The sequence below is a fragment of the Mesoplodon mirus genome (genome assembly GCF_964341445.2).
Source record: "Mesoplodon mirus genome assembly, chromosome: 18".
NCBI lineage: Eukaryota > Metazoa > Chordata > Mammalia > Artiodactyla > Ziphiidae > Mesoplodon > Mesoplodon mirus.
This window is the reverse complement of record NC_138994.1, coordinates 38,968,991-38,993,521: the sequence shown is the minus strand read 5'-3', so window position 1 is coordinate 38,993,521 and position 24,531 is coordinate 38,968,991. Positions and strand designations below refer to the sequence as shown.

The 24,531-nt window shown below is 61.3% G+C and overlaps 1 protein-coding gene across 9 annotated transcripts; it reads right to left on the bottom strand.

Annotated features, from left to right (window-relative positions):
- Positions 1 to 70: 70 nt before the first annotated feature.
- On the bottom strand, positions 71 to 24,089 carry DRC3 (dynein regulatory complex subunit 3). 9 transcript variants are annotated; one of them, XM_082605331.1, is made up of 15 exons: positions 23,794 to 24,089; positions 23,329 to 23,443; positions 20,483 to 20,640; positions 17,444 to 17,927; positions 15,045 to 15,169; positions 12,296 to 12,474; positions 9,966 to 10,041; positions 9,661 to 9,780; positions 9,003 to 9,113; positions 7,764 to 7,940; positions 6,834 to 6,965; positions 4,945 to 5,015; positions 3,778 to 3,901; positions 833 to 964; positions 71 to 665 (listed from the first exon to the last, which is right to left on the bottom strand). In XM_082605331.1, exons 3-15 carry the CDS (start codon positions 20,600 to 20,602, stop codon positions 546 to 548), a joined length of 1,971 nt encoding a protein of 656 aa, XP_082461457.1. In that variant the 5' UTR covers positions 20,603 to 20,640; positions 23,329 to 23,443; positions 23,794 to 24,089; the 3' UTR covers positions 71 to 545. The 9 variants fall into 9 exon arrangements, with proteins under 9 accessions (XP_082461457.1, XP_082461455.1, XP_082461456.1 ...); XM_082605329.1 differs by having other exon boundaries at positions 73 to 665; positions 7,764 to 7,946; positions 9,009 to 9,113; positions 15,003 to 15,169; XM_082605328.1 differs by having other exon boundaries at positions 74 to 665; positions 15,003 to 15,169.
- Positions 24,090 to 24,531: the final 442 nt, after the last annotated feature.

Below are 24,531 nucleotides of genomic sequence, written 5' to 3'. Positions count from 1 at the left end.
TGCGATAAAAGCCTGGGCAAGGCCACCTGATGTGCACATGACCTGCTCAGGGATCCCAAGGTCCTCCTGACAGGGCCACTCACAGGGCTCCGGACTGCAGGCGGGGTCTCTGGGTGCCTGGGCCCAGGTCAGAGAGCAGGAAGAGTGTGCGAGTTTGGGGCACAAAGGCCTCGGAGCTGCCAGGCCTCACTCGCCCCCATTCCAGGGGCACTGGCCAGCTCCCCGCAGGCCCCCACCCCGCACCCTGAGTGTGCTCGCCAGAGGTACTGTCACATCCCCACCTCACGGGTGACGCCCAGCTGTGCTCTCAGCTGCGGAGGGTCCTTGGGTCCCCACGGCCACCACCAAGGTGGGTTGACTGAGCCCCCAGGCTGTGCTGGGAGCTGTACCTGGGGAAGGGCCTGCTCTGGGGGCCGCGGAGGGGCGGCCGAGAGCCTAGGAGTCGCTCTCAGCAGACGCCAACTGCTCAGACGCGGACACAGAGGACGGAGAAAGGTAACCAAAGTCCTTTATTTCTCTGTGAAGTTCGGGGGGAGGGCTGGGCCTCAGCCCTGGTCCAGGAGGTCGTTGCACTCCAGGCTGTCCAGCTCACTCCGCACATGGTCGACGTACTGGTCGATCTCCTTCACACGCCTGCGGTTCCTCATGATCTCGTCCTTGTGAATCTGAGGGGCAGATGGCGGCCGGCTCATCAGGCGGGATCCTGAGCCTGCCTTCCTGACTCCGTTCCTCCCCGCTCCAGCCCCGTGTGCGAGTCTGCCCCGGGGTGGGGGGGCGGACCTCCAGCGTGGGGTTCTGCTGCCCCGAGACGCCTGCCCTCGGCCGCGCTCACCTTGTCCACCAGGTGTGTGCACCAGGAGTTGACCCTAGTCACCAGCTGGTCCTCCCAATTGTCGATCTTCAGGAGGTGGACGTCGTGTGAGGCCCCGACCGCGTTAACAATTGTGTCTTTGTCGACAAAGAGCTGGGGATCCAGGAAGAGCAGGTGAGGGCCTGGACCCGCCCCGAGCGCAGAGGTGGTGGAGCCCGAGGGGACGGGGCCCAGCTCCCCGCAGGCGGAGGCGGCACCCAGCCCGCATCCTGCTTCCTCGGGCCCGTCTTGGGTGACCACGCCATCGACCCGGCAGCACCAGTGCCCGGAAGAGGCCCCCGGGCGGCAGGGCAGTGCCTGGGGGGAGCGTGCCCTTCCCAAGAGAAGGCAGGGTAGCCCCGGCCACCTCGCCAAGGGTCTCCAGTCTGACTTGCCTGAAACCTGCCCGTCGGGTGGGCAGCACGAGGCCAGCCGAGGGGCACAGGGCTCCTCTGACGACAGAAGGTCCCACAGACCGATGGGTCTCTGCTGCCCCTCATGTCAACCCAGTCGGACCTGGGGTCCCACCTGGGCTCCCGCCTTGTTCCCACCCGCTTCCCCGCCGTGGACAACGCTGTGGGATGCAGCCCCCACCAGGCCCGGCTGGTTCCAGGTGTTCACACGTGAACTGGCCACGTGCGCCCAGCGCTGCTGCGGGTCCACGTGGTCACTTCCCAGAGCGGGGAGACCTTCACTGGCGGCCGCTTCAGCTTTAAGTGGAGGCGCTTCGTGTCGCCGCCGACAGCGAGGGACCTGAAAGCCCTGCGTTGTAGAGAGGGCACGGCGGGTGTGTACACGTGGGTTGTCTCTCCTTCGGGAATGGTTAACCTAATGACCTCCAGAATACGGTCTATGGATCTTGAAATGTTAGTGTCTTTGCAAAAAGAGTGTTCTGAGCCCCTGTTACTAATACGCTCACTGATGGTTAGAAACAGAAACCAGACTTTTATCGCCGAGGGCTTCATCTGAAAGCCCGTCCTGCCCGTGTCCACCACCCACACGCTCCCTGTCATCTCTGAGCCTCGGTTTCCTCGCCTGTGAAAGGGAACCACACTGGCACCTATGTCACCGTGTCGGCTTGGAGATTAAAAGGGCAAATACACGTCAGAGCTGCTCAGGCAGCTGGCCCTCAGGAGGCCCCCGGTCCCTGTCAGCTCCTTGTGATTATTCCGCTTTAGTCAGGGCTTGCTACCCCGCGTTTTGTTGCTTAAACGTAAGACGGTGTAGCATCTCCTGCTACAGGTGTTCCTAAAGGACAGAGCTGATGGGCCCGCAGAGGGAGGGGTGTCCAGCAGGCTCTGCCGGCTGCCCCGTGAGGCCTCCAGGGTGGCACCCGATACCAGTGCTGCCTGGGAGCCCAAGGCAGCCCCTTAGCCCAGAGGCAGAGCCCCATTACCCTGGGGCCTGGGACCAGGGGCAGACCCAGAACGCCCACTTTGTCTACAGTGAGGGCTCAGTGCCCGGGCTTGGCATCTCAGACTAAGGTTTGAATCCAGACTCATCCTCACAAGACGACGTGTCCTCACAACACATCTTGGGTGTTTACCTTACTTCTCTGAGACCCTGTCTCCCCAGCTTTCCCATCTGTAGATTGGGTGGGAAAGCTACTTTCAGGGGTCCTTTGGTGAGTTAACCAAGCCCATGCAAACCCCACCCAGTCAGCAGCCTGAGTGTCCCAGGGCCGCGGGAACAGGTGTCAGATGGCGCCATGCAGAGCCACCCTGGAAGCACCCGCCCAGGTTGCTCACCTCTCGTTGACTTCGGGGCCTCCTTTCCTGCATGTCCCAGTCCTGAGGTGTCACAGAGCCCGGAGCCTTGCGACAAAAACTCCACGACCACTAGGTGGCCTGTCAGGCGGCTCCAGGGTGGGCTCTTGGGGGCAGCCTTACTTCAGGCTCGGGAAGGTGACCTCTCCCTGTGTCTGGGTGTTTGAGGAGGCCCTGCCACCTTGTCGTTGCCCTGGCGACTGTCTCGGCCCCTGACAGAGGCTGTGGGGTCGGAACTGCTGGTCCCTGCCTGCAGGACTCCACCAGCACCTGACAGCGGGCGTGGTGAACCCGGCACCCCGGGCGGGGGCTGACCGAGGTGGGGAAGGGGCCACTCCTGCCTTCCCCGGGGGCCCGTATGTAGTGTGAAGAGTAACCTAAGCAAGTCGACGCGAACACGATAGCTTGGAACCGTGACAGCGTCTCTGACAAGGATGAACGGCTGTGATGGAGAGACAGTGGGCCTTTGGGAAGGTGATGGGGGGCCTCTCCAAGGAGCTGGGTGTGAGCTGAGATCTGAAAGACGGGGAGGAGCCGAGTGCACGACGGCCTGGGGGAAGAGTGTGTCAGGGCGGGGCGCGGCAGAGACCTTGCTCCAGGACTCACTAGGGGGAAGGAGTCCCAGGTCTCTGGCTGCTGCGTGGAGAAGAGCAGTAAGGCCAGGGTCCCGCAAAGGGCGGTGGTAGCTTGCCTTGGTGGAACGCGGAGGAGGAGAGAGGTGAGGGGGGCAGTGAATGGTGAAGGAAGGAAAGAGACCTGGAGACCCGCGATCGGGCAGAGGCCCCAGCAGTGCTTCCCGCCATAGAGACTCGGGGCTGAGACGACCTTCCGGGGAAATCTCGGACCTCAACCTCTATTTGTCGCTGCCTCTCTTAGAAGGTGACAGAAGCCCCACAGAAACGAGCTTTGGAAAAGCAACCTCTCAGTAAGTTGAAAGCACTTAATTATCACAAGCTCCTCTGTAGCTGGGCTGCACCTGGGTGCCCACCAGCTGCTTTGCTTGTTAGCCTATCTCGCCTGCCTACCACCCCTCTTGCGGATGAGGAGACTGAGGCTCCGGCAGGTTTTTCAGGCTTTACGGGGGGCTGCGGGGCGGGGCTGCGTCTGCCTGGCGCCCGGCCCGCCCCCGCCCCCGTCCCCCGCCCCGCCCCCCGCGCTCACCGGACACACGGCGTCCGGAAGGTCCTCGTCTAGCTCGCCCTTGACTATTTTCTCCAGGGTGCTGATGGCGATGTCCAGGAGCTTCTCGTGGTGGTGGTTCTCCAGGTCCCGGCACTGAGCCATCGTGCAGCGTGAGTTAAGCAAAGGCCGGGCTGGAGCAGGCCGGGCGCGCCCTCCCCTGCGCTGGGCCCCGTGTATCCCCGCCTTCAGGGCCCTCCGACTCGCCCGCCACGCACCCCCTCGGGGTCCCTCCTGGTCCGCTCCCCTCCCACCCTTTCTCCCTGCAGCAGCCGGAGTCCCGGCCGCCCCTGCTGTGCTGGCGGCTCTCACACTCTGTTATGACCTAAAGGCCTCCTCTTGGAACCTCCTCTCCCAGTCCTCTGGGCCTTTGCACAGGCTGCCTCCTGAGCCTGCCGGGAACGCCCTCCCCACCTTTCCAGCCCGTCCCTCTCGCCCACCCTCAGGTCCTCACTTAGTGGACCCTCCTTCAGGGAGTTTCCCGGCCCAGCCTCCGGTCAGCTGCTTCCATAGCTCTGTCACCCAGCGGGACTGTGGGCCCAGGAGGGCAGGACTGGGGTGACTTCAGGGCCCTGAGTTCAGGTGGCCAAAGGTCAGGCGTGCCCCCAGTGCTGGTTCCTAACCTGACATTTAACCCGTCTCCTTAGAGATGATGTATTTGTCAGTGGCTTCAGCATAGAGGTCACCCCACCCCCAGGACATGTGCACCTGCAGTATGGGGTGGGGGGGCGGGGGGGGAGGGTGGCTTTGGGGTTGTGGTCTCCTGGTGAAGTCACCCATTAGAGAACAGACGGGCCAGGACTTGTGCTGCAAGCAGTGGCCTGCAGAGCCACCCAGTGGGCATCCAGACTTCTACTCTAATAAGGTGCCTTTGTGCTGAGGGTCAGGAAGTATTCCTCGAACATTCCAAGTGGTTGGCAAATCTCCATCCTTTGAAGGTGGGCTTTTTCCCTTGGTGGCAGCGGGAGGGGGCAGGCATGTGACCCCACAGGGAGCCACCTGGAAGGGACCCCACTTAGTTGCATCCTGCTTAGCTGTGAAGAAGCTGTACCCTTCTGTGCCTTTTGTTTAAAATGCAGGCACCTCCCCGCGGCCCCCTGCAGAGGGCCCGCAGCGTCTCCCCGCAGAGGGGCATCAAGGAAAGGATATAGGCTTTGGACGTTTTCGACAAACAGTCCCACCAACTCGATGATGTTCCTTTCAAACATGTTAATAGTCTCCTGGAAATGATAAAGAACATGCATATTTAGACATGAACTCCACCGAACTGCACCAGAGCAAAAGTTCTCCTTACCACTCAGTGGGCAGTGACCGCAGACCTTGAGGGTAAAGACCAACCACCTGACCTTCCCCAGGTGGCGCTGTGAGCCGACCCTGCCTCTCTCCCAACGGCTGCCCCCAGCCGTCACCCTCCAGCCACTTGGCCTCAGTCACCCCCTGGGGATTTAGTGTGACACCTTCTCCAGGCCTTTGCCTGTGCTGGTCTCTCTGCCAGGAGCCCCCCCCCCACCAACAGGCACACACAGAGCTCACCCTGTTCTTGGGGTTCTCAGTGGCATCTGCCTCCGTCACCTCCAGAGAAACGGGAGGGTCACTAGGAGCCAGGCTGCCTGCCAGCTCCACTACTGGGTGTAACTCGGGACATTGTTAACTTCCCTGGGCCTCAACTTCCCACCTGTGAAATGGGTTCCCTTCGCATAGTACGTGTCTCACGAGGTTGTGGTGAAGCAGAAATGGGTTTCTTCACACAAAATGCTTTGCAAGGTGCCTGGCAGAGAGGAAACCCTTGGGAATGCCGGCTGTTACCCCAGGCCTCTCACCTGCAAGGCTCCCACCTCCCTCCCTGAGGGCACCCCTGTATTGCTGCATCTAGTGCTGAGCAAGGTGCCCGGGCCTCACCCAGAGGCCCTGGGGAGGGCTGCTACCCAGTGAGCCCACAGGATGGGTCACGCCCCTGACCTACTCTAGACTCCAGGGGCTGCAGGGTGGGCCGACAGCACAGGGAATGCACCTGAATCCGAGGACTGTCTACAGACTGAGCTAATTATACATTTTTTAATGTGTGTAAACCCTCTTGTAACGAAAAAAAATAGGGCCATTGAAAAGTACGGCTCCACTTAGTAGCTTCTTGGCGACTAGTAAGTCAAGCACAGGTTCTGGTGAATTGCGGGATGTTGACAAGGGGGTCCTCGTGCTCGGAAAGGTTGGGAGCCGCTGCCTGAGCCTCCCGATGCCCGCCCCAGTGGGGAGCGAGCGTCTGCTCTGTGATGTGCTGGGAACCTGGACGAGGGAGGCATCGAGGAGGTGCTGGCAGGGGGGCCATGGCAGCAGGTGGGAGGTTCCGTTTGTCACTGCTCTGCAGGCCCCCGCCTCGGCCGCCAGCTGCCTGGTAAACAAACGCGCAGGTCGGTCTGGCCGCCCCGGTTTCACGTAGCAGCACTTCGTTAGGCTCCTCGCTCGCCCCGAGATGCAGTGACTACAGGCTGCAGTGCCGGGAGCCTTCGTTCTATCCCAGAGTGGGGAGTGAAGAGCGGGGTCCATTTTGTTTCTCGACAGCTCCTTGGGTCTAATAAAAGACTCTCCCTGGGCTTCCCTGGTGGCGCGGTGGTTGGGAGTCCGCCTGCCGATGCAGGGGACACGGGTTCGTGCCCCGGTCTGGGAAGATCCCACATGCCGCGGAGCGGCTGGGCCCGTGAGCCATGGCCGTTGAGCCTGCGCATCTGGAGCCTGTGCTCCACAACGGGAGAGGCCACAACACTGAGAGGCCCGTGTACCGCAAAAAAAAAAAAAAAAAAAAGACTCTCCCTGCCGCGGTTCTGCACTCTTCCTAGATGGGGAGACCGTTCCAGAGGAATGAGCTCACCTCTCATGCTGCACGAGGGCCACCTGTCATCTCAATGACTGAAAAGCACCAGAAGCACAGAAAGCTTTCCTGTGACCCGCCGAGTAGCTCCCCGGAAGGTGCTCCCTCGCCAGGTCCTTGCACAGGAGCCGGGCAGGGCCGTCGCGTCACGTGTGTTCCCGGGGCCCCACCTCACCTCCAGCTGCTCCACCAGCTGCATCTCCAGCGTCATGAGCACGTTGAGCAGCTTGGTGATGTCCTCGCCGTGCTCTGCCATCTTTATCTCGAACTTGGTCGGTTCAGACTCGTCTCGGATGGAGCTTAAACTCTGGAAACAAAACCTGTGCTTTAGGAATCCACAATGAAGTGTAATTCCTGAAGTGACAGGTGGCAGTCTGGTTTTGTGGGTTGGAACTTGGATTATGGGGTCGGACTGCCCAAGTCCGAGTGTCAGCTCCACCCCCTCCACGGCGGAGGCTGTCAGAGCAGAGGCTCTACCAGCTGGTGAGTTATTAGGTGTGGAAGGAGCCATGGCTTCAGAGTCACGTGGACCTGAACTGGGACCCGGCTGGGTCACCGTGGGACCTCAAGTGACTCCCATCTCCTCGGGTGCAGGGCAGAGAGCCTGAGCTTCACGAAGCCTGGGGATGGGGCGCTGTCTGTGAGGCCCTAGCTCACCATGGGCTGACTCCCAGCCCAGCGGGGCTCTGCGGGGGAGGTTGGAACACAAGGTGGGCCCTGTCTTGGGGGAAGCCACCTGGACCCCCACAGCACCCCATGTGCAAGTAGCTGCCAGGTCCGTCTGCAATGAGAGGTGCTCGTGGGCTGGAGAGCGCGGGGGTCTGAGCCGCACCCAGTACGAGCCGAGCCGTTCACTGACGAGGGGCCTGGGGGCTTGGCCGGCACACGCAGTGTCCGCGGAGTGACCAGGCGTGACTGGGGGGCAAAGGGTGTTTGTGGTCATGGCCACCCCATCTGGAGGAAGATCAGGCTCCTTCCCTGTATCAAGCCTAATCTGAAAGCAAGCGGCTTGCCCTGTGGGTCTTGGGTCATCAGTGGCGTAGGGGCCGGGCCTCTGGCGGGTGGGCACCTGGAGGAGGAGGGAGGGGCTGGGGGCGGGGCCTACCAGCAGGTGCTTCTCCTCGAACTTGGTGATCTTGTGCTTGCCCTGCTCCTGCTTTTCCCAGACGGCCTCCTGGACACACCCCATGAAGGTGTCGAGCTCCGCCTTCCGCTTCTCCTGCTGCTTCAGGCCGTACTCGAAGATGTTCAGGCAGATGATGACGAACTTGTCCTTGTAGGTGAGTGGCTGTTAAGGAAGCTCATGGCTGCCTGGGGGGCACACACGGGGGGTGGAAGCAGCCCCCGTGGCAGAGCTGCAGTTGGGATTTGGAGTGTGAATCGGTGGTTGGGCATCTCCACCCTCAGCCTGAGGGGTTCAGGGAGGGGCCTGCGTGGTGGGGGCGGGGCCACAGAGCAGAGGAGGGGCCTGTGTGGTGGGGGCGGGGCCACAGAACAGAGGAGAGAGGCCTGGGGACCTGAAGGGGTCAGGAGCCCGGGGGTGGGGGGGCGGCCAGGGAGCTGAGCAGTGTGTGTTTTTGTCTCTGGGGCCCTGTTGTCCAGGCCGTCTTTGTTGCTCGGCGGCCACAGGTGCACAGGGAGGCTGCAGAGGTCAGGGGACCACAGGCTCAGGGCAGAGAGCCCCAGGTTCAAGGCCTGGCGCTGCAGCTGCTTCTATGGCCTCCTCGCTGCTCTGGGCTGAGGGTTCCACATCTGCAGCGCTTGCCACACGAGGGGCGCTTAGGTGCTGAGGTCAGGCCGGGCTGCAGCCTAGGAAGAGAGCTGACCCCTCCCCACTCTCCTGAGCCGTGGGTGTTTAGGAGCAGGTTTCTCTCTCTAACTCGCTGTCTCTGCTCAGTGTCCACCCTGAGTCCCTCAGCCACAATGACAAGCGCCCATCACATCCTCTGGGGGAAGGGACGCAGGCTCAGCCCACAGCTCCTAACTGCACAGCCTGGACAATTCATCCTCTCCAAGCTCAGTTTCCCCAACTACGAGAAGATAGTTGGGGTCCCGTATAGCACCCACCCCATGGGGTGGTTGAAACAGTTTAAAATGCTGCATGCAGAGTGCACAGCAGGAGCCCATAAACAAGGTAATGAGGGTCAGAGTCACAGACACGGTCAGCCAGCCTCTATCTCTGCCAGCCTGGGCCCTGCTGACCAGATACCCATGTGTCCCTGTGCTCACAGCCGACCTGGTTCTCGAGGCCCTGGGTGCGCCACCTGAGGCCCAGAGTGGAAAGGGAGCCCCCCGGACTCCCACGCCCAGGCCCTGGGGGTGGCCGTGACCCGGAAGGGTATGTCTGCACGAGCTCGCCCACGCCGGGCAGGTGGGACAGCTGGCTACCCTCCATGTCCTCGGCGTACATGCTGTCAAACAGGAAGGGGCCGTTCAGGTGCTCCACGAAGGCTGCCTGCGGTCAGAGACACAGTGGGCTCCCTGGGCAGGGCCCTGCGCTGGGCACCAGGGCCAAGGGCACCTGGCCCTCGGGAAGGCAGGCTGGGGAAGGGCAGGCGATGGGCCCAGCACAGGCAGGGGTCCAGAGGCAGAAAACTGAAGGGTGCCCAGCTCGGTCCGGCCGGAGGAGAGGCACCATGGAGAGGAATGAGCTTTTCTGGCTGCCCCCCTATCCCCCCGCCTCCCCCCACCGCTGCCGCCAGGAACCAGCCAGGGGTCTTAAGGACAGGGGCTGCTCTGAGAGATGGTTCTGGCACAGAGTCCCCGGCCCTTGTGCTGGAGGGGGGCCTGGGGGCTGTGGGATGAGGAGGGGCAGGTCCGCGTGCTGCCCTGACTGAGGTTCTGGCAGCCCAGCGGCCCTGGGCACTAGCTATTCTCAATCAAAGGACAGGCTTTGGGGGCCTGGGCCCTGCTGACCTTCATGGCACTGGCCCATGACCAGCGGCAGCATCCTTGGGCGGGCGGGGTGGGCGGGGCAGGTCCTCCCACTGGGGGCCTCCTACCTTGTGCCCCTCCAGCTCCTCCTGCCGGGCCTGCTCGTCCTCCAGCCGGGCCTGCGTCAGGTTCTCCCTGTGCTTCAGCTCGTCGATGCTGTACTGGTGCTTCATCTCCGCCAGCTCTTTCTGTTGGAGGATCAGGAAGCGGCATCGTCACTGGGGTCGTGGGGTCCCTCCTAGCCGCTGGCCTCTGCTGTGCCTTGGCCTCTCCAGCGTGGGCAGGGATCCCCTCCCCGCAGCCCTTGTCAAGTATTCTGAGGGAAATCAGTGGGGGAAGCAGCACGGGCAGGCAAAGGGTCTGTGGGACATACCTGGGGTGGAGGTGCCCAGCGCAGGCTCGGCCACTCCCCCAGGCCTCCCCGGCCAGGCTCTGGCCCTCTCGTAGGGCTGCACAAGGGAGAGGTGCGGTGGGTGCCTGAGCCACAGGCCCTCACCTCCGGGCCCTGCCACCTCTGGCCCTCCTCCACCCGTCCTGCGTATCCCCCTGCCTGCGCTGGGGGCTGCTGGAGCCCCAGGTGACACCGCCTGTGCTAAGGCTTCAGGTACAAACACCGCCGACCCTCTGTGCTCCAGTATCTGCTCCGCCCCCCCGCCCCCTCCTCTCTCTCAGGACCCTGGCCTGCACGCCCTGACCTCTCCCTCTTATGCTGTAAGCCCCATGCCAGCTTCCAGGTCCCTGAATGCTCACCACATCATGAACTCTGCTGAGAACCACAGGGTTCTTCTCCACGGGCCTCTGTCTCAGCAGGACAAGCCCTGAACCCCAGCGTCGCCCTCCTGCCTGTCTCCCCCGCCAACACAGAAAGCCCCCCAAGCTCACAGCCCCCACCCATTCGTGTGTTCTGCTGGGACTGTCCACCGTTCCTCAGGGCTGCGCCAGCCTTCAGGCACAGCCCCGGGCCCGATGGAAATGGGGAGGCACCCCAAGAGCCTGCCCTCAGCCCTGGTTGGCCTCGGCTGGGCCCGGCTGTCCTGCAGCCCGAGCCTGGCAGCACCAGCAGGTGAGGGGCTTGGGGCTGGCCCGGGGACAGGCAGCAGCATGGACGGGGGTTCCAGGTGCCCCTACTTCGCGGGGCTCTGCTCTTACAACCTTTCCCTTATTACTAATCTTGGTGCTTCTAGGCAAAGCCTCTAAGTTGCGGAAGGAGGCTTTGTTTCCCGCAGCACAACGGGGTGCCAGGCTGGGCGGCCTGCCCCCTGTAGAATCTTCTGGGGAAGAGGAGAAACTGGCTGGGGAGAGGCTCGGGAACCGTGCAGTCTGGCTGTGCATTTTTTTTGTTTGTTTTTTGGGGGTTTAAAAAAATATTTATTTTATTTATTTATTTGGTTTTGCTGGCTCCTTAATTGCAGTACGTGTGCTCCTTAGTTGTGGCGTGCAAACTCTTGGTTGCGACACGCATGTGGGATCTAGTTCCCTGACCAGGGATCGAACCTGGGCCCCCTGCATTGGGAGCTCGGAGTCTTAACCACTGGACCACCAAGGAAAATCCCTGTGCATGGTTTTATGATGAGCGAAATACACCCCAGCAGCTCTTCGGCCTATTCCAAGCATTTGAGCCCACGTTGCCTTTCAAATTAGTGTCTAAATGCAAAAAATAAGACTTGAGAGTCTTGGGACTTCCCTGGTGGTCCAGCAGTTAAGACTCTGCGCTCCCAATGCAGGGGGCCCGGGTTTGATCCCTGGTGAGGGAACTAGATCCCACGTGCCACAACTAAGACCCGGAGCAGCCAAATAAATAAATAAATATTTTTTAAAAAAATTTGAGAGTCTTGGAATTCAAGATTTCAGATTCTTGTCCTGTTCTGGGACAAGAGAAGACCATGGTCAGAGGAGGGGCAACTCTCTGGGCACCCCGCCCCCAGCTGTTCTACGTGGGCCCCTCAGGAGGACGCCCGTGAGTGGAGGGCTCCACGCTTGGCAGGTGGTGTGGCAGCCAGGATGGCAGCGTCAGCACCAAGACCTGGGGGCCAGCCCCCCTCCCTGCTTCCGCTGGGCTCTCCCCGAGCCCCACATCACCACAGGGCACCCCCCAGGCACAGGCTCCTTTCTCCCAGGAAAGGTACCAGCTCCCAGGGAGAGGGGTGGGCAGGTCCCTGTACCCCCACTGCCCGCGCCCAGCACGCAGGGATATCCCGGTCCTGCCACCAAAGGCCTCGTGTCGGGCAGGGTGGTTTTTCCAGGGGGCAAAGCACCCACAAACATCATGCTGCAAAGGGCGGGAAGCTCACAGCAGGGGAGTGGGATGGAGGCAGGGGCGGTCAGGCCAGGCCGGGCAGTGGACCAGGGAGGGGGGCTTCCTTCCGGCCCTGCTGCCAGACTGCCGGGCCCAGCTCCCCACTCAGCACCCCGGGCGCGGGGTCCCGGGGGCCTCTCTCTGGAGCCGGTGCCCTCGGCTCTGAAGGCGCTACCTTGAGCTGTCATGGCGTGGAGGCGAGTCCTGACTCTGCCCTGAGCTGCTGACCCCGCTAATCGCCCACCCTCGCTTGGTCCCCCGACTTGTTCACCCAGAAAAGGAGACGGCGGCCTCGAGGTGGCAGGTGGCACGACAGTGACGGGGGCAGTAAAGGCACCTCGAGGAGGGCTGCCCTCCGCTCCTCCTGTGGACGCGCCCCTCCCCAGACACGGGGCCTGCACGCTGACCTGCGGGGCTGGACGCACGAGGGCCACACTACCATGTGGTCGTCGATGCGCCGGAAGTCCAGGTACACCAGGTCAGGGAGGTAGGCACAGATGAACGTCCTGTAGTCCTCGGCCTCGGCAACCGGGTTCCCCGAGAGGCTGAGCGTCCGCAGGTCCTTGAACCGCCGCAGGTAGATGATCTGGGGGAGAGGGGGGTCGCCTGTGTCCTCTCTCCGTCCTCTGCCCACACTGGGTGGAGCCACGAGGGAGGAGCCGTGGGCTTTGCCCAGGACCCGTGGACCTGGGTCCCCGTCTCCTCTTCCGTAAGGTGGGTGCAGGGATGTGGGCGCATAGGTGTTGAGAGGACCAAATGCCACACACTGTGAGGGCCTCCACCTGCTCCCGTAACGCCCTGGCTGTGCCCATTGCTGCTACTCTCAGAACGGGCGGCCTTTTCCAACTGTAAAGTGCTGTGCAAGGCCCAGCGCTTCTAAATTCAACGGAACCTGATTTACGGTTGGCCTGGACCAACTGGGTGGCAGCTGGTGGGACGTCCACTGACGGCCGTCTGTTCTTCCTGTTGTTAGTAACCGAGGGAAAGTCAGCAGGACACCAGTACCTCATGTGACAGCATCTCCTGTGCTTTCCTGAAGGAGTGTCTTTGTCACTTGTTTATTCATTCAACAAAGATCACTAAGCACCTCCCAGGCCTCAGGCATGTGCCAGGCCTTAGGGATACAGTGGGAACAAAGCCCTTATGGCAAGAGCTGGCACTCTAAGGCAGGGGACAGGAATGTTTTAAAAGTAAGTAGAATCATTGCTGTTCGGTGTAAGAAGAACTCAAAGGGGGAGGGGGTGGAGAGGGGGCCTTAGGGACCATGACAGAGGGTTTTCAGTTAGGACTGAGGCCTCTGAGGCCTGAGGGAGCAGCCAGGGAAGAGCAGGGGCGAGTGCATTCCCAGAAGCAAAACCAGCACAAGCAAAGGCCCTGAGGCAGGAAAGAGCGTCCTGTACCAGGAACTCAGCAAGGCCAGGGGAGGGAATGGAGCTTCCACAGGAGGGCGGGGCATGGCCTGAGAGTCAGCATCCCCTCCATGCCCAGGCCTGGACCTGTGTCCTTTAAACTCTGCAGTGTCCGAGGGACAACAAGTCAGAGGGGATCTGCTCACGTGTGGCCCTGGGTACTGGACCGACCCAGGTAGGAACAGCTCAAGACACTCAGAAAGGTTTTCACAAGCAAGATCTGCGGCTGTTGGGGTGTGCCCTTAATCTGAAAATTCCTGAATAAGCATCATTTCCTGCAGAACCCTCCTGTGCCTGGTCCTGTAGCAGCCGCTCAACCCTGACTGACTCAGCCCTCACACCGGCCTGCCCCACAGGCCACCGCCCTCCCGTACAGATGGGCACGTGGGCCCCGGGTGCTGAGTCCCCGGCCCAAGGCCGGGCGGCCGGGAGCCCGTTAAACCTCAGCTCTCCACTTGCACCTCCCTCAGCTGTCCTGTGCGCCCCAGCCCCGCAGGGCAGAGGGCAGCTGAGCAATCAAGTCTTGAACCCTGGCAAGAGGTGGGTTGGGTTTACCACCTCCCAGGAGCGTGCAGGGCAAACCTCTCAGACCACAGGGCCTCACGGGTCTGGCCCTCAAACACAGGTGAGCAGCCGGCACCTGACCCGCCCCAGGCCTTTCACCTAAACCGCCTGGCCTGCCCAGCCCGCTGGTCTTGGGTGGGTGAGGGCCTGTCACACTGAGGGGCACCATGGGGGAGATTTCTCCTGCTCTCTGTCCTGCTAGCTGTGGACAAGGAAGACTGTGGCCTGGACTGCTGGGTCACAGCCGCGAGGAGCCTCACCCCAGGGCGACGCTAAGGACGGCTGAGCCGAGAGGTGGATCGGTTCCCTCCACTCAGCCCCCTGCTCCAGCCTCGGCCGTGGCTGTGATGGACGCGGCTGCAGCACCCATCTCTACCCTGCTCTCCGAGCCCCACCCTGCAGCGAGGCCGGGAGGGAGTTAATGCCGGGACGTGGCTCAGCCACGGGGACAGGACTGGGGCTGATGCTTGGGCCCCAGCCCTTAGGTGTTCACTCCTGCACGCCCACCCAGTGGCATGGAGCCCCCATCACGCACGGCAGCAGTATCTGTCACACCCCTGCACGGTGGCTGCGGTTGCCCCGGGGTCACCCGGCTTCCTGAGGTCACCCCGTGGCACCCAGGGCCCTGCCCCGCCCGGCCCTGCTGCCAGCTCACAGGGACTGTGGGCAGAGCGAGCATCTCTGGTCCGCAGGCAAACCTCCATCCCTGCTGCACTCACTCCTGCAGGGGCGAGGGGGTGGGTGTTCCTTCTGAAACGCGGGCCTGCCCTGGGCACACGCTGCGTAGAGCCCCCCATGGCTCTCCTCCGCCGCTCTGGCTGCCTGGCCCTGGGCACCGCCCTGCACCCACACCCCGACCCTTCCAGTGACCCGGGGCTGTTGGTCTCTGTACCCAGTGAGCACGAGCCAGATGCCCCACGGCCGAGGGGTCCCCACCCCAGCAAACGTCTGCTGAGTGAGTGCGGGGGCAGGGAAGGAAAGATCCCACCGGGGCAGGGGCACAAACGGACCCACACGTGGGCTCTCGTGGCCTAAGATGGTGTGTGAACATCATCGAGTCTGGAATTCTGGCTTTTATGGGATAAGGGGAAAGTCGGAGGCTCAGCCTGCGGTCCCCCCACCCCCCGGCGCCCTCTCTCACGTCCGTCATGTTGCTGATGTGGTTGTTGCCCAGCGACAGCACCTGCAGCTTGACCAGCGCGTCCAGCGAGTCGATCTTGGAGATCCGGTTGTTGAACAGGCTCAGGTCCTCCAGGTTCACCAGCGTGTCCAGCCCCTCGATGGCCTCAATATTGTTGAAGGACAGGTCTGGAGGACGGCTCCGGGTTAGGGTGACTGGCCTGAATCCAACTCCCCCGCCCCCCCGGCTCTGCTGCCACCTTCCCGGCCCCGGACTCGGGCAAAGGCTCGCGTCTGTGCAGCCCTCGTTCTGGGATGGAAACTCCCTGGTGCGTCGGGGCGGCGCGCCTTGGGGTAGGGGAGACCCGCGCAGGCCGGGCTGCCCCAAACTCCAGGCCCAGCCCTGGCTGAGACCTCAGGACCCCCTCTAGCCCAAGTTTCTCATCTTTGGGAATAAAACTGCTTTTTCGCCACCATGAGTCTGGGGGTTTGGTTGGGGTTGGTGTCCTTGAACACCGTTGGCCCAGAGGCCCGAACTGGGAACATTTCAAGAGCTTCACCTAAAGCCCTCATGCATAAAGGGGACTCAGGAAGTCGGTTTGGCCTCCCTGGCACCTCAGGGGACGCCCACCCGGGACACTCTCCCTACGCCAGGCCCTCCCCGGGCGTTTCCTCGTTTGTCATTGCCTGCAACTTAGGGCTGAGGGAGCCAAGATTCAAAGGGGCCTGGTGGTCACGTGCTGAAGATCAAGAGCACCTAAGGAAGGCAGGGTGCAGAGGGCGGAGGTAACGTGTACAGAACCGGCTAGCACGTTGGCAGAGCGGGACCTGAACTGGGTCAGCCTGCTTCCTTTCGCGCCTGCAGCTGGGCTCTGCTCTTTGCAGGCGTGCTGGTAAACGTTTAACAAGGGGGTAGGCGCAGGCAGCCCTGATTTGTAGCTCTTGCTGACTTTGGTGGTGTAAATACTCCCACTGTGGCCAATTTCAAGCTACCAACAGGACGGGCCTGAGTGTAAAGCTGGGACAAGATGTGGACAGTCAGCTTCTGGGGGCAGTGCCAGCCGGCTCCCACTTGCCCCCAGCGCTGGGACAGCTGACCGGGCCACCAGCCAGGCCTGTGCTTGCAGGCGGGGGCAGCGCACGTGGCTGGACAAAGGCAGGCTTCTGACTCTCTGAGGAGGTAGCCTGACCTCTTGCCAGAACTCCCCCCTCTGGCTCTCTCGCCGCCCCCCCCCCCCAGAACACTGGGCATCACAGGGGCATCTCACGGGGATGCCCGTGACCCTTGTTTTATGTCTGCGAGACTGCAGGGCCTGGGTGCTCTTGCCTAAAAGCAGGGCCTTCAGAGGGGGTGAGGCTCAGGGTCTAGGCTGACCCGCCCCCTCTCCTCCTCCATCTCCTGGTGGTGCAGGTGGGCCGCCAAGCCCGGGACTCAGCATTAACGGGTGCTGGGCTGCCGGAAGGGCTTGTCTGGGCGAGACCAGGGTCTGGCAGTCAGGAGACCTGGCTCTGGTCTGCTCTACTGCCGGTACGTGCAGCTCCAAGTCCACCAGCCCCTCAGCCTCTGCACCCGTGAGATGACACTGTAATCCTGCCCCGGGGGGGTTGCTGTGGTCTGGCGGCTGTCCTCACAACCACAGCTGAGTGTCCTGCAAGCTGGGAGGGACCTCAATGCTCCAGGTTGCCTGTATTGGGAAGCAGCCTGACAGGATGGAGGGAACGTGGCTTTGGGATCAGACAGGCGTGGGTCTCATCCCAGCTCTGCTGCATCTTGGTCATGGAGCTCTGGGCGGTGCCCCAGCCTCTGGAGCCCCTCGGGTGGCTGGGAGGGCCAAAGGAGCCATCTCAGTGGGCTCGGGAGCTCCCAGCCAGCCCTGCCCCTCGTTAGATGCCCGCTGCCAGACGTGAAGGGTGCCGCCCAAGGCCAGCAGGTGGACGCAGTTCGGCAAAGCCCCTGCTGCCCTGGCAGTGAGGGCTGGACCCCTGGAGTCAGGCAAGCCCCCTGCTCGCTGTGACCTCAGTTTGCTCCCGTCTACAGAGGGGTTGCTGTGCGGTTAGAAGGCCTCACACGGAAAGCACACGGGCCGTGCCTAGCAGGTAGAAAGTGCTCAGTGCACGCTAGCATGGGGATGGTTAGTTCTGGTTTGATCTGGACCCCCCAAATAGCAGGGCCTTCAGTTATCTGTCACCCTGAGCCTAGAGTACCTAGACGGAGTCCAAGCTGCTGCCATAAGCCCTCTCGGGCTGGGAGGTTTGACAGCTGGGGCAGATGTTCTGCCCTGCGGTGTCCAAGCACATACGTGCTGAGCTTTGCCCAGCGCAGGCCCAGGTTTCCTTGCTCCCAGCAGATGGAGCTCCTGCTGCACCGGGGCCGCCACAGGGCTGGCAGGGAAGTTTACCCCGGGGGTGGGGGGGCAGCCTCGGGAGGCGTCACTGGGGCTGGGGGACACGCGGGGGGCTCACCCAGCCAGACCAGGTGTGTGAGGCTCTCCAGGCCCTCGATCTTCCCGATGATGTTGTTGTCCAGCTGCAGCTTCCGCAGGTTCTCAAACTGCCAGAGGCTATCGATGCGGAGGATGTCTGAAACGATGTTGGACACGCTTTGACTGGTTCCGGCCCGGGTCAGGGTTAGGGTGTAGTTCCAGCGTCTTGGGGGCCGGATGACTGATACTGACCGTGGGAGAGGCCCCAGAGCCCCGCTGCCTTCCCCGGAGCGCAGGGAGCCCTGGAGGTGTGGGCCCAGCTCCGCGGAGCTCGGGGTCCCTGTTGGTGCTGCTGTCTGGGGCCACCACAGGGCCAGGTGGGCCCGCGCAGGGTGGAGGGGGCCGGGCTCTCCAGGGCGGGGACTCACAGGGCTCCCCCTCGGAACACCTGGGCTCAGGACACACGGCACGGGCAGGGCCCCCCGGGGTGGCCAGTCAACTAGTGAAGCCGTTTGGAGGGTGCTCTGGCCACACGGACGGAAATAGTTAATGTCTGTGCCCACTGACCCTGCAGCGTCTCTACCTGGAATCACGCTGTGTGAGTGCCTGAGGATGAGGCCCTGAATGTCCATATACGGGGAGGGGATGAATCGCCCCACAGAGGGAGCTCCTGACGTCACTGAAGTGCCTGACCCCACGGCCGCTGAAGACCACCCCCTGGTCAGGCAGCCGACCCATCCCCTTGCTCCTGAGCCAGGCGGAGCTTGGTCTCTGTCACGGCTGCCAGGAGCTCTGAGTAATGCTTAGTGTGACAAGCACACACTGTGTGTGTAAAACTCTAGAGGCCTGACCTTGTCCCCGGTTCTCTTAGAAACCACATTGAGCTGTTGTTTACAGGCCTCTTTTTCTATGTTTGCTTCTGTAATGATTCCCAAAACATAGTTAGAATATGCTCATTAAAAGAACTGAAATAGGGCTTCCCTGGTGGCACAGTGGTTGAGAGTCCGCCTGCCCATTCAGGGGACACAGGTTCGTGCCCCGGTCCGGGAGGATCCCACATGCCGCGGAGCGGCTGAGCCCGTGAGCCATGGCCGCTGAGCCTGTGCGTCCGGAGCCTGTGCTCCGCAACGGGAGAGGCCACAACAGTGAGAGGCCCGCATACTGCAAAAAATAATAATAATAATTAAAAAAAATTAAAGAACTGAAATAATATAGAAGTGAACGGAGTAAAAAAAAAAAAAAAAAGCCCTAATAGCCACACATTCGGGGCAGCCATTTCAATATTTATTCAGACAGGCAGGTGCCCCTCCCAGCTGCCCACCCCAAGCTGGGTCTCGGTGGGGGGGCGGTGGGCAGCATTTCTCTGACCCAGGACCCTGTCCCTCCCGGTCCCCAGGGCTGCCTGGGATGGAGTCTGTTCCCCAGCTCTGTGGTCACATTTCCTGGAATGACACCAGCCCCACCTGTGCTTCTGGGGCAAGGCCCAGACCCACCCGCAGATCTCCTGGTCTGGATTTTCCTTCTCTGGCCCTGGCCTTAGACCGACGGCCTTGGCTGTGGTTGACCCTGCAGACACCAGCCCTGGGCGGCTCCCCCACTCCTGGGCGCCCTGCCTGGCGCACCTGTGTGCTGGCTCTTCTCTAGGCATCAGCAGTTCACGTGGAAAATCCAGAACGACAGGAAAGAGCCAGATGTATTTGACAGTATGACAGGGCTGCCCCAAAAGCCCATTCGATCTTCAACAGAGACACAGGATCTGCCTCTGCTGCCGCTGGCTTGCTGCAGCCTGTTGTCATGGCTCCCTGTCCCTCCTCTGCTCAGGACCTCCCTGGGCTCCCGCCTCACTCACTCAAAGCCAGACGCCTTCTTTCGCCCCCGAGGCTGATGCTAGCTGATCCCCGCCCGACCTCTGACCTGCTTCCGCACAGGAGCGCCTGCCCAAGGTCCTCGGCACTGGTGGTTCCCTCTGCCTCGACCGATTTGCCTGGGTCTCCATGTGGCTCCCAGCCTCACCTCCTTCGTGACTTGGCTCACCTGTCACCTCTGTGCTGAGGCGCCTGCCCGCCCAACCACGCTGCACCCCACTCCCCTTCTCTCCTCTCTTGCCTCTACTTCTCTCAACAGCACACGTGTCCCCCTCCCTCGAAGGTCAGCTCCACGAGTCCCTGGTGTGCAGAGCAGCGCCCTGCCTGGGACAGGCATCTGCTACGTAGTGGGGGAGGGGCAGCAGAAGGAGGTCCGAAGACCACTCCGCTTCCCCTTTAGCCCTTTCCCGCCGAGAGCCTTGGGGCCCTCCCTGCTCTGGGTGGCCTGCAGGCTCTGTGAGGCTGGGCCGGGCCTGCCGTGCGCACCACATCCCCGGGCTGACTCGGTAGCCCCTCGTGGTCACTGGGTGACCCGGCAGGCCAGCGTGGAGGCCCAGGACACAGCAGGAATGTGAATCAGCCCGGTCCCTCTGCTGTGACCGGCCCGCGCCAGACATGAGGGGTCACGGGACCCCCGCCCACCCGTCCTGCTTCCTCACCTATACCCTCTGCCCGACTCGCTGGCCTCCTTTAGTGAGCCGGGCACCAGGCCTGTGCCGTCTGGTCTCATCCTCCCAGCCAGCGCCTGAGACACGGATTCCAGTCACCCCGGTTCACAGGTGGGGTGCTGAGGACCTGCCTGGTCCCAAGCCACATCTCCCCCCAGGCTGTCCTGCGCCCCGGAGGGGACCCCCCTTCTGTTTCCAGTCCCTCTTCTGAAGCTGCTCCCCCAGCACATGGCCTCCCCCGACCCTGCACCTTCCTGGCCACGTGGACCACCGTCCTAGGTCCCCCCCACCTTTGGGGACCAGTGTGGCCTTTGGGGGTCACTTAAGACTTGGAACGGGAGGATGTTACCTTGTTTTGTTCTTACTCAGAATTGGGAGTGTTGTGGCTGTTCTAGTGCCACCCACACTCGGTATCAGGCTTTAAAACCGCCCGTGCTGGTCCCGTGCCTTCTGACCCAGGCAGCCCGAATGCAACCGTGGATCACGCATGGAATCGGAGACCCCTGAGCCCGCCCTGCCCTACCCCACCCCACCCAGGATACGCACTTTGGAAGTCCAGCTGCAGGGATAGGACGTCCTTGAAGAGGATGCCCTCCTGCTTGGCCAGCTGCCCGGCCTCGTCTCGCGGGCCCTGCTCCCCAACGGCCAGCTTGAGCATCTCATCATCCATCACCCTGGGCTCCATGTCGCACAGCCGGTTCATCCTCCCTGGAAAACACCACGTCCCTCGCCCAGGCCGCTGCTTCTGCCTCCCTTTGAGGGTGGGGTCTGGCTGGGGTCCTTCCACGGCATCGTGGGGCAGCATGGCGGCCATGGCACTCTGAAGGCGGCCCCCTCCCGCCCTTGGCCGCTGTACCCAGGCTGCTCCGGGGCCTCTCTGGACCCCCGCCCGCCTGGCCCCACGAGCAGGCTGTGACACCACCCCGATCCCGGTGTCCACACGGCTCTCTTCAGCCTGTGGCGCTCAGCTGCGCGCACAGCCATGGCCACCTCATGCCTCTGGCTTTCTGCACCCACCCTCGTCGGGTTTCTTGGCACCAACCACCGACCACAATCCTCGGAGGCCCCCCTTCCCTGAGAGCCTCACCCCCTCCAGGTGGCCATGTCTGTAAGCTACCCCCCTTCAACTGCAGCTGCCCAGCGTGTGGCCACTGGTGGACACCAACCCAAGTTGGTCATTCGTGTCCCCCTCCCCCCTGAGAGACGTGAGCTGCAGCCAGAGGACAAAGTGCCCATCAGAGCTGGCCAGGTACATGGTGAGTGAGAGAGTAAGAGGGCCTGGGGCAGACGGACAGACAGAAGCAGAGATGGGAATCTGATCCAGCAATAAAGGCGAAAGGATGGACAGACTGACACAGAGGCTGCCTTCTCCTTGCTGCCTTCCTGGCCCCTCCTGTCCCGACCCCAGGCCCCGGGAGTGTCCTGACTTCGCACATTAAATCCTCTTTTCCTTAAACTAACCCCAGGAGGTGTCTGTTGCTAATGGTCCAAAGGGATTTGGCTGAGACGCTAAGGCACAGGGGGGTCTGTGGGGTGGGTCAGTCACAGGCGGACCTGGGCTGCTGTTCGTGGCCGGACAGAGCCATGGCCCTGGGCAGCCTGACCTCACTCCATCATTACCAGCTGTCTTAGTGAGAACATCCAGAAGGGCTGGACCCTGCAGGAGGGCATGTGCCACTGGAAACTCCCTGATTCTGCCTCCGAACCCTCTGGAAACTCAGTTCTCCCCTTACTTTCCACCCTGTTCTCACCTCCCTGCTGGCTTCACCTTCTGCCTTGGCCCCTGCGTCCCCACAGCCAGGCCTCCCTGCCCCGCTGGTCCCTGATGCTGGGCAGCCCCGCATTCTGCCTTTCATTCCACCGAGCGCTACTGGGGACACTCCTGACGTTGGGCAAACCAGGGTGGGCCTAGCAATCCTGCACCTGGTCTCCACGACTGCCGCTGCCCGGCTGCCCACCTCCCCTCCCCCTGCCCCTGCCGTGCAGCTTATGCAAATGTGCATCTCCTGTTTCTGGAGTGTCCATGACCCATGGTCCCAGGGCCTTTAACTTTCACGGGTCCTTTTCTCCTGCCCCCACCTCTGCCGCCCCGCCCCCTTCTCCTCCGGTGCCTTCCTGCCTCCCAGTCTCTGCTCCATCTCCTCAGGGTGATTGACTCAACTCCCGAGGACGTTTCCAGTCCTCCAGCTCCCCATCCTTCTGAAACAATTTTTTCTGAGATTTCACATAACTTGACACCAACTTGTCTTTGGGGAAATTTTAATGCGCTGCATTTAGCAGATGTTACCTGAAAGTGTTTGTGCTTTTTTTTTTCAAAGAAAAGTGCTGTGCTTTGGGAAACGATGCTTAACTCTGATTTCAAAACTTTGGCTGACTTCTCATCACTCCCACCCCACCAGGGTCTGGCCCCTGTGACAGGTCAAGCCTGCTTTCCATCAGGGCCAACAGTCACCGAGTGATGTGGAATGGTTGTGTTTGTTACACACACAAGGGCAGGACTTGCATCTTTGGCAACTAACTTCGCCTTCCAAGCCTTTGACCTCCCACCTGTAAAAGATGGGTAACTCTTCCCTCCTACATTTGTTTAAGATCATTCATTTAGTCCCCATACGTGTAATGAGTAGCCACTACACGCTGTGAATAAAACTGATCTCCTTACCTCTGTTTCAGACCTGAATCAGACAATTATACAAATCTTTAATTACAAACCATGACAAGTTTGTAGGTGTAGGGGACTGTGACAGCATACATGCAGGGACCTGTGCTGGCCAGGGGAGACCCCACTGAGACCTGGAGGATGAGCAGGAAAGAAGGAAAAGGGGTCTGCGTGGTGAGGGTCCTGAGGTGGGAGAGGAGGAGACAGGTTCGGAGACAGGTTCCACTGTGGCTGAAGCGATGCAAGGCTGGAGAGGCCTGCAGGAGTCTGGTGGTTATCCTAGGATCCCCGGGAAGCTCCTGGGGCTTACTAAGGGCAGTGACGTGATCAGACTTTAATTTTAAGAAGCTCATTCTGGCTTGTGGTACCAAGAACAGCAAGAGTCGTGAGGCGAGAGGTGACGGGTGGAGGTAAGAGATAGATTTTAGAGACCTCTAGGAACTTAGTTTACATGAAGGATTGATTCTCCTCAGTTTTCAGGTAAGAAAATGGAAGCAGGTTAGAAAGGTTAAGTTACATGCCCACGTGGATACATCTAGTACATGGCAGAGGCAGGAGGACAGGCCTCCAGAGCCCATTTTCTTAATCACGACTCAACTGTGCCCAGGCACACTGTGGATCATTGTCACAGTTCACACAGTTTCTCACAGCTGTTCGGGTCGGGGCCAAAACCCCAACACTCCTTCCCAAGGGGGTTTTATCAGTAATTCACCACCCAGCCCAGGTTGTTGTTGACTTGCCTGACAATAGTGTTGTGGTGGGCGGGGAAAGCAGCAGAGAACCTTACACTTCCTCACAGAGAGACAGATCCTGAATTGTCCTGAGAAACAAGACCTTGGGATCAACTGGACCTGGAAAACAGAGCGCCTATTGGCCGTGAATTAATAAGAGAAACCCCACCCTTTACTGAGTGCTCATTCCCAGCTAGAGAGCGTTCATGATCAAATTACAGGTCAGCTCTGGGAGCCATTAGAGAAGGGAGCCCTAATGCCCTGATTTCCCAGACAGGGAAATTGCGGCCCCGGAAGGGAGCTGCTGAAAAGGGACAGACATGGACCCGGGCATCCACATTCCAAGCCAAAAGCCTTCACCAAGAGGAAGTCTAGGTTTAAGGAAGAGGAACAAGTTAGCGGCAGTTGAGAGGTCGGACAGAGGGTCATTAATGCCCTCCAGAAGAAGCATCTATCGGTGGGCCGGGTACCTCTCTCTGGCCCGGAGGCCGGGGGTGGGACCTCAAAGGTCTCTTTGGGGCATGCGCCCGGAGGGAAGGCTTCCTCAGCTTCTCTCCCCACAAGGCCTGAAGGCCCGGATCGGCGTGCGGCCAGGAGGGGCTGCCAGAGGCCTGCACGCTCTCCTCTAGGTGAGGCGGCCGGCGGACTCCTCTGGGAAAAGGTCAAGTCCTCCCGCAGCCTCTCGGCCACGGGATCTCAGAGTCGCCGGCACTGTCCGCCGCCGGCGCCTCCTCGCTGAGCCCGGTTGCTAGGGGAACCAAGCGCCGCGCTCCTTTGCTAGGGGGAAGTCAGGGAGTAGACATCCTGGGTTAAAGTTGACGACCACGTGATCACATTTATGGGCGGGGCCTCCCAGAACCAACTAGCCGTAGGGAAAACAAATGCTTGTCCAATCAGCACTTTCCATGGGCGGGGAACTTATTAGCTCCGCCCCTCCCCCGCCCCCCTCTTGAGTGACTGACTCGACTCTTGTCTAATAATATTAAGGACTCCCTGGATTGACCAATACATAAATGAATCAAAATACACAGACTCACGTTGGGAGGCGGGCCAGGGGAGGTGACGGAGATTCCTGTGACCTAGGTCACCGCCCCGCCCAATCGGACGCCGCGAGGTGGGCGTGACTTCACGGAAGGAGCTGTGGGGGCCAATTGGAAGAGGGCAGGGCAGCCATCGCTCAATAGACGCCGGTGGGGCGGGGCCAGGGG

Excerpts from the sequence above, each read along its gene's own strand:
- DRC3 (XM_082605329.1), bottom strand. The coding sequence starts at position 20,602 with ATGATGAGATGCTCAAGCTGGCCGTTGGGGAGCAGGGCCCGCGAGACG. Across the intron at positions 17,928-20,482 it reads CCTGCAGCTGGACTTCCAAA|AGCACCCTCCAAACGGCTTC; the intron begins GTGCGTATCCTG and ends CCGTGTGGCCAG. Across the intron at positions 6,966-7,763 it reads TCGAGGAGAAGCACCTGCTG|AGTTTAAGCTCCATCCGAGA; the intron begins GTAGGCCCCGCC and ends TTTTGTTTCCAG.